General features: G+C 46.8%; 1 protein-coding gene across 2 annotated transcripts; it reads right to left on the minus strand.

Annotated features, from left to right (window-relative positions):
• Positions 1-1,201: 1,201 nt before the first annotated feature.
• SET (SET nuclear proto-oncogene) lies at positions 1,202-9,536 on the minus strand. 2 transcript variants are annotated; one of them, XM_066366953.1, is made up of 8 exons: positions 9,069-9,536; positions 7,522-7,579; positions 6,760-6,902; positions 6,294-6,397; positions 6,075-6,188; positions 4,909-5,079; positions 4,247-4,393; positions 1,202-2,104 (listed from the first exon to the last, which is right to left on the minus strand). In XM_066366953.1, the coding sequence occupies exons 1-8, from the start codon at positions 9,139-9,141 to the stop codon at positions 2,081-2,083; spliced, it is 834 nt and encodes a 277-aa protein (XP_066223050.1). In that variant the 5' UTR covers positions 9,142-9,536; the 3' UTR covers positions 1,202-2,080. The 2 variants fall into 2 exon arrangements, with proteins under 2 accessions (XP_066223050.1, XP_066223051.1); XM_066366954.1 differs by lacking the exon at positions 9,069-9,536 and adding an exon at positions 8,347-8,754.
• Between the last annotated feature and the right edge of the window lie 675 nt (positions 9,537-10,211).

The following is a 10,211-nucleotide window of genomic DNA, read 5'->3' on the forward strand; positions in this document are numbered from 1 at the left end:
TAACCTAACAGTGCCAGGATCTCACCAGCACATAAAAACCACTTTGGCAAGCTGTAACTTTGTGAAATAATAATCACAGGCTTCTTCAGTGTGTATTAACTCAAGTGATTTTCCCCCCCTCAGGAACTTACTGTTTCACTTATAAGAGTATTTTGTATGTCTTATGTATACCTTTTGGTGTACATTACCTGTGCTATACTTAAGACTTCCCACACTTTCCCATAACGATGAACACAACAAAACAAAAACTCACCATCTATACCCAAAATCAAGAAACACTTCTCTACAAGACAAGGACAATGACCCCAGTCAAAAAAAAATCTTTATGTTCCTTTATTGGAGCAAGATTCCTGACCAGTATACAGTGATGTATTTACTAAACAGAGACCTGTGCAGAAATTACATACTATCCATCTAGATAGGTTTCCATTACACTTTGCCTATTGATGGGATAGTTCCGTTTATAAAGTTTTATACATCAAAGAGCTTTGAATCTGACCAGGCTGTCCATTAATCCATCTCTGAGAAAGTTAAGTGGCATTTAATTTCAGCTACTATATTTTACAGCATTAAAAAGCTTAGGCATTAGGTAGCTTCTCAAAATGTTGTTCCCTGCACAGTGGCATTGAGCAGACGGAGCACAGTCCCACATCTCGCCCAGAATCGCACAGAAGGGTCTTATTTGAGAACAATACACTAAATAGCTGGTACTTAGAAACAAAAGTACTCCTGAGTTTCTTAACCACCAATACGAGTTTCTTACTCTGAGCCTGTCTTCTCGGCCATTTTATAGTGCCAATAGAGACTCGCCAGCAATAGCCCCATTGTGTAACTCGGCAGTAGAGCACCAGGTCTGTCTGATGGTGGTGGCAGGCACTATTGTTCTATCCAGGTAAATACAGACCCATTTTTTTTAAATGCCAATTTCAAATACAAAATAAAGGGTACAACATACTCAGAACTGAGTTTTGAGCAATCTGGTATCCCAAATGATTTAAAATTGATAGTAAATTGTACTCATGATGTTTCCCAGCTATGGAGACATTAATACATTGATTCAAATCCCTTTACTCAGTCTACATAGCCCTGAGGTCATCCTGCAAAGTGCGTATCAAAAAATATGGAGTTAGGCTAACCAAGTTTGACAATATGTTACACAAGTCAAACTTGAAATCTGTACTGAGAGAAAAGCATCAAACCCTTTGTGTACACATTTAGTTTTATTGTAACAAAGCAACTTGTACACTTTGAACGTTTAAAACTGAGCATCATCTTTCCTTTCCAGTGAAACAAAAAGAAAATTTAAAAATAAACAGGAACAAAATTACAATAGAGCAATGTCAATTCTGAATAAGATCCTACAGGTTCTGCTGATTCTCCCATCGAGTGGCAGGGCTCAAGTCATCATTAGGAGAGAATTTTATTTTAAAAGTGTCATCTTAAACTGCAAGGATGTCCGTTAAACATCACAATTAAACATGCCAAAGGAGAAGCCATGTTGTCAAAATGCCCACTTAACCCACCCAAACATCTCAAACCCACCCTTTGCTGACCTTCTATAACCCCCCCCCCATTTTTTTAGTTTTTTTTTCTTTTTTTAAACAAGAGAAAGTAGACAGATACATGTTGGTAAATGCTAACTGTCCATATTCACATAGAGACACAGTGTAATCTCTGAGCCCAATATACAGAGAAAGGAGGAAAAAAGCTAGAATTCTATGCACTACTACACAGGGGCCTAGCACCCTCCAGCTTCCAGCAGAGCTAAGGGAGCAGAAGGTTTTTCTTTTTTCCCACAGAGCACGGTGGTGTTGATTTTATGAAGTTTTTGTTGAGACAGGAAGGGATAAAAATGAATTTGGAACAGAAAGTGGCAGAGATTCTTTTCCCACTGTATTCGCTTAAGGTACATTCCCTTCCCCAAATAAGGTGAGAACCATGGTGTGTAAAAGAGAGAAAAGAGACCTCAAAAACAGGGCGACTGAGCACAAGAGGGGAAAAAAAAAAAAAAAAAGACTGCAACTTGCTCCCAGGGACTGGAGAAAATTAAAAAAGGGGGTTGGAATCCATCAGTGTTCCATTAGTCATCTTCTCCTTCATCTTCCTGTAAGAAAAAGTGGGCAGTTAGGGTTACTCCTTTCAAGTTAATTCTAAAGTCATTCCCCAACATTCACAGGCACTATAATGGATTCCACAGAATAGGACATGCTACTAGAACATCTAATTTTATGAGCCTATATATCACAAACTATGCCAGTGATGTTATTTCAGACAATTTAACTTATTAGCACTAACCAAATAGCTGCATGTCTTCTAGACCAAATTATCCAAACCAAAATCCAATCTGACTGTAAGAATTTTAGTGTGTCTAAAGCAAGTAATCAGTGCTGGCCGGATGGCTCAGTTAGTTAGGCTTTGTCCTGAAGCTCCGAGGTTGCCAGTTTGATCCCTTGGTCGGCACACACAGAAACAGATTTATATTCCTGTCTGGTTTTTGTTGTTTTCATTTAGGGGCAGGGAGGAGCAGGAAGTATCAACTCCCATGTGTGCCTCGACTGGGCAAGCCCAGGGTTTTGAACCGCGACCTCAGTGTTCCAGGTCAACGTTTTATCCACTGCACCACCACAGGTCAAGCTCTATATTCTTGTTTCTTATTTCTTTCTTACTTTTTCTTCCTCTCTAAAATCTCTCAAAAATTTTTAAATAATTAAAGTGCAAAGTTGTTATTTGGGAGATGTCTCAGAATTTGACCAGCTGCATTATCCCTATCAAGTTCACTAAGGACTGGTTAGGTAAGGACAAGATGGAGTTGTCATAAAAACTAAACACAGCTGACATATGGAGGCGCAGTGGATCAAGTGTTCACCTGGAAGGCTGAGGTCACCAGTTCCAAACCCTGGTCTTGCCCGGTCAAGGCATATACAAGAAGCAACTACGAGTTGATGTGTCCCACCCCACCTTCTATCTCTCTACTCTAAATATCAATAAAATCTAAACCCCTCAACACACACACACACACAAAAGGTAAAAAAAATGTGTAACTGGCCACTTTAAAAAACAAAACCACGGCCCTGGCCGGTTGGCTCAGCGGTAGAGCGTCAGCCTGCCGTGCAGGGGACCCAGGTTCGATTCCCGGCCAGGGCACACAGGAGAAGCGCCCATTTGCTTCTCCACCCCCCCCCCCTTCCTCTCTGTCTCTCTCTTCCCCTCTCGCAGCCAAGGCTCCATTGGAGCAAAGATGGCCCGGGCGCTGGGGATGGCTCCTTGGCCTCTGCCCCAGGCGCTAGAGTGGCTCTGGTAGCGGCAGAGTGACGCCCCAGAGGGGCAGAGCGTCACCCCTGGTGGGCGTGCCAGGTGGATCCCGGTGGGGCGCATGCGGGAGTCTGTCTGACTGTCTCTCCCCGTTTCCAGCTTCAGGAAAAAAAAAAAAAAAAATTACAAAAAAATAAAAAACAAAAACCACGGCCCTGGACGGCTGGCTAAGTAGTAGAGCATCGGCCCAGCATGTAAAAGTCTCGGGTTCAATTCCCAGCCAGAACACACAGGAGAAGCGCCCATCTGCTTCTCCACCCTTCCCCCTCTCCTTTCTCTCTCTACTGTATCTCTCTCTTCCTCTCCCACAGCCAAGGCTCCATGGGAGCAAAGTTGGCCAGGGCACTGAGGATGGCTCCATGGCCTCTGCCTCAGGCGCTAGAATGGCCCCATTTGCAGCAGAACAATGCCCCAGATGGGCTGAGCTTCGCTCCCTGGTGGATTCTGGTTGGGCGCATGTGGGAGCCTGTCTGTCTGAAGCCCCCCACTTCTCACTTCAGAAAAATACAAAAACAACAAAAAAAACCCCACACAACAAAAAACACAACCACAAAAGACACAACCACAAAAGACACCTAGTTAAATCGCTGATACTTATCAAAATTTCTTTCAATGGCCCTGGCCAAGTAGATCAGTTGGTTGAAGTATCATCCCAAAATACCTAAGTTTTGGCTTTAATCCCCAGTCAGGGCACATACAAGAATCAACCGATTAAGGCATGAATAAGTGGAACAACAAATCAATGCTTTTCTCTCAAAAAAATCAAGAAATAAAAAAACCAACTCTTTCAATATTGGGCAACAAAATAGCTTATCTTTTCTATAAGATAATTAGATACTGAGTCAGTTCCATCTTAAAAGATGTATAACCTCCAAAGTAACATGGTGAATTCTATAAAGATTATCTTTCCGGACTTCACCAAATTTTCTTTTACCTCTCCTTCCTCCCCCTCATCATCATCTTCATCTTCTTCACCTTCATCCTCATCCCCTTCTTCATCAATATCTTCCAACCCTTCTTCTTCTTCATCATCATCATCATCTTCTTCTCCTTCCCCTTCTTCATCATCCATGTCAGGAACCTAAAAAAAAACAAAACCCAAATTACATTAAGAAGTCATTGTCAAGGGCAGGGGGAGTACACTGAGTGGGTCACTGGTCATGTCAACACAGTACATTAAAAATAAAAAAAGGAGAATTTTCTAACAAATGTAACTTTGAATTAAAAAAGAAATTTCTCGGCCCTGGCTGGTTGGCTCAGTGGTGGAGCATTGGTCTGGCGTGCAGGAGTCCCAGGTTCAAATCCCGGCCACGGCATACAGGAGAGGCGCCCATCTGCTTCTCCACCCCTCCCGCAGCTGGGGCTCCACTGGAGCAGGGGATGGCCTGGGCGCTGAGGATGGCTCCATGGCCTCTGCCTAGGGTGCTGGGGTGGCTCTGGTCACAGCGGAGAGGCGCCCCAGATGGGCAGAGCATCGCCCCCTGGTGGGCATGCCAGGTGGATCCCGGTAGGGTGCATGCGGGAGTCTGTCTGACTGCCTCCCCATTTCCAACTTCAGAAAAATACAAAAAACAAAACAAAACATTTTCAACTTACCAAGTAGTACTGTAATGGATTTGGCCAAATATCATCTTTGATGACTTCTCCTAATTCATCAGCACCTGCATCAGAATGGTCAGTAAACCAGGTAAAGAAGCTCTCTGGTTCCTCATGCTGTCTCTTTCTGCTGGCTTTATTCTGCGTTTGACTTGAACGTTTCGTCAAATCCTAAATGGAAATGGAAGAATTTTTGATATAGGCTCTTTATACCTATACTCCCTAGAATTCTAAACCTACAAAGACTGTTCCAAGTTTTTATGACAAACTTTTCCTAGAAAGGTACCATCTAAACTTGGCTTTTTCATAAAATTAGTTCTACTTTTAACAACCAGTCTGAAAGTGTAATTTAAAATATGGCCCTGGCCCTGTCAGGTTTGGCTCAGCAGCAGTGTCAGACCAGCATGTGTGAGTCCTGTGTTCAATTCCCAGTAAGGGCACACAGGAAAAGCACCCATCTACTTCTCCACCTCTCCCCTTCCCCATCCTCTGTTCCGCAGCCTCAAATGATTTGAGCAATTTGGCCCTGGGCATTGAGGATGGCTCCATGGCCTTGTCTCAGCACTGAAATAACAGCAATGGAGCAGCAGCCCCACATGGGCAGAGCATCGCCCCCTAGTGGGCTTGCCAGGTGGATCCCAGTCCAGGTGCATATGGCAGTCTGTCTCTGCCTCCAAGCCTCTCACTAAGTAAATAAATAAAACACATAAAAAATTAAGTAAAATATGCCCCCAGCTAGATAGCTCAGGTGGTTAGAGCATCATCCCCAAACACCAAAGTTGTGGGTTTAAGCCCCGGGCACAGCACTTACTAGAATCAACAAATTAAAGCGTAAGTATAATCACTAATCAATGTTTCTCTCTCTCTCCCTTCTCCTCTTTCTAAAACAAGTAAAATTAAATATACACACGCTAAGAAAATACACCTATAAATGGGATTTTGGAAATCTGCATGCCATTTAAAGAGCTTGGTCACCAATTGAAACCATCTAAAAACTAGTCCATTTCTTTAAGAACATTCACTGTTTGACTTGAACACACTAAAGTTCTTTTTTTGAAATATTTTAAGAATTTGCAAAAAAACACTATCAAAGAGCCAAAAATTAGTAAATGATTCAACTAAACCAAAATATACAAAACAGTTTCCCCCAATAATTATTCAAATACCTTTCCAGATTTCCATTTGATTTCAGTGGACTTTGAAGATGGATCACCACTCTCATTCAGATGAAATTCTTTGGAGAGAACTTTATTTTCGAAGTAAGGATTTTCATCAAAATACTATAATAAGTGATTAGAAGATTAGAAATCAATACAAACAGCTCTTTCTAACCAAAACTTGAGCTATCATTTCCATGGTAGCAAACAAGAGTTACTGATACTCACAAAATCTATTCTGTAACCTGATTTAATATCTTCAAATTCTGTCACTTCAACTCTTGTCAAATAATGCAGCGCCTCTTCATCCTCTTCCCCAAGCAGTGCAGACACTAGACCAGCAAATTATAGGTCAAGAGAATGTTAAAGACAAGGATTAAGCAGCAACTTAAGTGCCTATAAAAAGTACTTTAAAATTTTCCCCAAATTTAGTGGCCATTTCTGGTTTCATAAATACATTATTAACTGAAAACCAAATGGCTCAGAGTATCAGAGCTAACACTATCTTTTTAACAAATTAAAGAAAATCCTCAGAATACAGGTTCTTTAAAATAGAAAACATTATTACAATCCCCTGCCTGTTTCTACCTCTGTGTTTAACCAACATTTTGGACTAAATCCTCAACCAAGGTTCCTCTTAACCTTAACAAGTAGATACCCCACATGCAATTAACAATATTCTGACATAACATACCTTGTGGATGGTTGACAAATGTTGTTACCCAAAAATTTGGGATTTTGGCGATCAATTCTGACCTCTTCTGAAAAAATGGTTGGCGGAGTTTGTTATATTTCTGTTCTACTTTCAAAATCTCCTCACTGGCTTGCTCATTAAGTCTGAAGCAAATGAAAATACACATTGACAATGACAGTACTTTAACAAATACAAAAATTGCCGAGACGACAGAGTATTTACTTATCTTTAAAACAATGCAAAGTGCCTATTTATAATAATGTCATCTAGATTTTTACACCTATAAACTTAAGTAAAAACTAAGATGTAAATTTGATCTGCGATGTATTCAACAAGTTTTTAAACCAAAGTGCCCACTACGAATTTTGGCAACACTGTATCTTTACTTCAATTACTCTACTACCAGGCTAACTGCAATTCTGTCTCCCTCAACAGGAAAAAGACTGCTAATCAAGTAACAAATTTAAATGGAAAGTCAGAGCAACAATGATGCCATAATGTGCAACTGTCACAATTCATGCGCTACAATTCAACTTGTACCCTTTGTAAGCAAACCCAATCCTTTATCAGGTCAATGTACTTTCATCAAAAGCTTTTTTGACAAATATTTCACTGAAAAATAACACTGACACTTATTTCCAAATAGTTTGTAACCACCTCTACTTAGTGGACACACATTTGACCATAGTTTCAAAGATGACCAGACAGACCATAAGGTACATTTCAGAAAACTTCTCCAAAGTAGATTGAGAAAAACTTTACCTGTCTATTTCATTTTGTACTTCATCAATATGTTCAATTGCTTCTTGCTGTTCTTTTTCTGCAAGAAAAAGGTGCATAAAACTCAATACTTCTTAGAAAATACGTTTAACAAGCTTTCCTGAAGTTAACACTGTCTGGTAAGTTGTATCATTTAGCTGCTTGTAAAACCAAAAGATAGTGCCTACAAGGCATGGCCTCCACGTGTTCAAGCACAAAGCTGACAAACTACTTAATTCAAAGACTACTCACAAATCATGCCATCTGCTAGGCTATTCAAAATGTTTGCAGCACTTTGATTGAGAGTTACATTACAAAAAAGAACGGTTATTAAACTTTCTATTATAAAAAATGAATAAACCTAATTCAGAAAACCTTAAGCGATTCTTCTTTATATTATATACCTGTAACACACTAGTACCAGCTGTTAACCAGAATACAAAAAATAACCCAAGAATTAACAAAAACCAAGACACCACCGATTTCAATGGTTTAATCACTCTTTTTAGAAAGATGCAAATGACAGTACCTACAATTAAAACACCAGACACGCCTACTACGACAGAGAAGGGTCCCAAAACTGCCCCGCTATCGTAAACACTCGGCTTTATCTACTTAAAAAACGAACCCCCAGATTCGTATCTGACATTTCTCACCCCTCCAACCCAATTTCAGGCGGACTGATCTCAAATGCGGCCCAACGCGATCTTGGGGCACACAGGGAACCGAGCATTAAGTCAGAAAACTACCAGCCACAGAAAAGAGAGGAACGGGGGGGAGTGCTATGCAAAAGGTGCCCTTTTGTCCGGCAGAGACGGCAAAACCTACGAGCTAAGTGGGCGTGCAGGGGCCTGGACGCGCGGCCCATTTCCGGTAAGCATCCCGGGGTTCGCAGCCCCCCTGCCGAGAAAGCCTCGCCGGAAAAGGCAGGTTTTCGGCAAGCAATTGTAAAGCCCCTCCGCCGCCACGGCCGCCGCGCCAGGCTTCCCAAGGAGCGGGCGCGCGGGGCAGGCCGGCCCACGTGGGGGGCGCCCGGAGCATCCTCCGAGGCGGCCCGGGCCCCGCGCGCGGCCGGCCGCGTGCTCCCCCGCGCGCCCACCCAGCCCGGGATCGAGGCGGCGGGCCGCGCCGGGGCCGGCCTCCAGGTGCGGGGCCGGGGGCGCCGCCCGCGGGCCGGCCGCGCCGAGGCAGCCGCGCCGAGGCCCGGGCGCGGGGGCCGCGGCCGGCCGCACCATGTGGCGGCGACGGCGGCGGATGGGAGCGAGGCATCATGGCGGAGCACAATAAAGAGAGGCTGCTCGGGAGGGAGGGAGGGGGAGGAGAGCGAGGGAGGGGGGAGAGGAAGGGGGGGGTCTCCTCCGCCCGCGCGGCCCAGGCCCGGCGCCCCCGCCCCGCCGCGCCGTCCGCCGCCCGCCCGGCCCCGGCCCCGCGCGCACAAAAAGGGCGCCGAGCCGTCCGCCCGCGCCCCCCGCGCCCCGCCGGCGGCCTGCGGGCCGGCCGGGCGGCGAAGATGGCGGCGCGGGCCGGCCCCCGCCTCGCCTGCTCCTCACCTGAGGTCTCGTCGGCCCCGTCGTGGTTGGAGTTGAGCTCCTTTTTACTGACTTTGGCCGCCGGCGCCGACATGGTGCTGCTCCGCGGTCGGGGGGGGAGCGGGGAGGGGGAGAGAAGGGAAGGCGAAGGGGGCGGGCAGCGGCTTCCCCTCACGCCAGACGCGCGGGCGCTCGCTCGGTCCGGCCGCCTCCTCCCAGCGCCCGCTCGCTCTCCCTCCCCCTGGCTCGCGCGCGCTGCCCTCGCGGCCTGCGGACGAGGGAGGGGCTGGGGCGGCGTGCCGGGCCCGGCCCGGGCTCCTGCTTACGGAGGGGAGGCGGCGGCGGCGGGCGGGCGGGCGGGCGGGCGAGCGTGCGAGCGAGCGGCTGGGCTCCTTCACTCACGCTCCGCGCTCTAGCTCGCTGCTCGTTCTCCCCGAGCCGCCTCCTCCTCCACCTCCTCCTCCTCGCGGCGAGGGGCGGGCGGCAGGGCGCAGGCGCGCCAGGCCCCGCGCGCATGCCCCGCCCCCAGCCGGAGAGGCTCGCGCCGCTCCGCCATAGGCTGGGGCGCAGGGCCGAGGGGGTGGAGCCTCGGCGAGGAGACACAGGGCTTGCTGAAGAGGCGGGAGGAAGGAACGCGGCGACGTACGAGGCCGGCCCCCCGCGCCGTGCTCCCCTCCCCCGCTTTCCCCTTCTCCAGCGCGACCCGGGACATTTGCGCGCTACGGCGCGCGGAGGCCTGAGAGGCGGGGCCTCGCCGGGCTGCGCGCTGGACCCCGGGAGGATGCATCACGTGGTGGCGGAGCGGCTTCCCTTCTCTGCGACGGAGAGCTGTTGGCAGTCCCCAAAAGTGCAGGCCTTGTAGTTAATGTTGGGACCCATAAATATATCCATCCCCGGTTCTGCGGCCTGGGACAAGGCTGGGGCACCTCTCTTCGTGGGGGAAGGAAGACGGCACCTCCATCCTGTTTTCAGGATGGGGCGGAAGCCGCTATCCCGACTTACACCAGCTTGTTTGCAAAGCTTGAAGCTGTCCAGCCCACAAGCTGTGTGCCCTTGGGCAAGTCACTCCCCCCACCCCACCTATATACTTTATAAAACTATAAAATGCAAAAGAGCCCGACAAATGGGAACATTTGGTCAGTTGTGACATTTAAGCTGGACCAA

This window comes from Saccopteryx leptura, chromosome 2 (genome assembly GCF_036850995.1).
Source record: "Saccopteryx leptura isolate mSacLep1 chromosome 2, mSacLep1_pri_phased_curated, whole genome shotgun sequence".
Classification (NCBI taxonomy): Eukaryota; Metazoa; Chordata; class Mammalia; order Chiroptera; family Emballonuridae; genus Saccopteryx; species Saccopteryx leptura.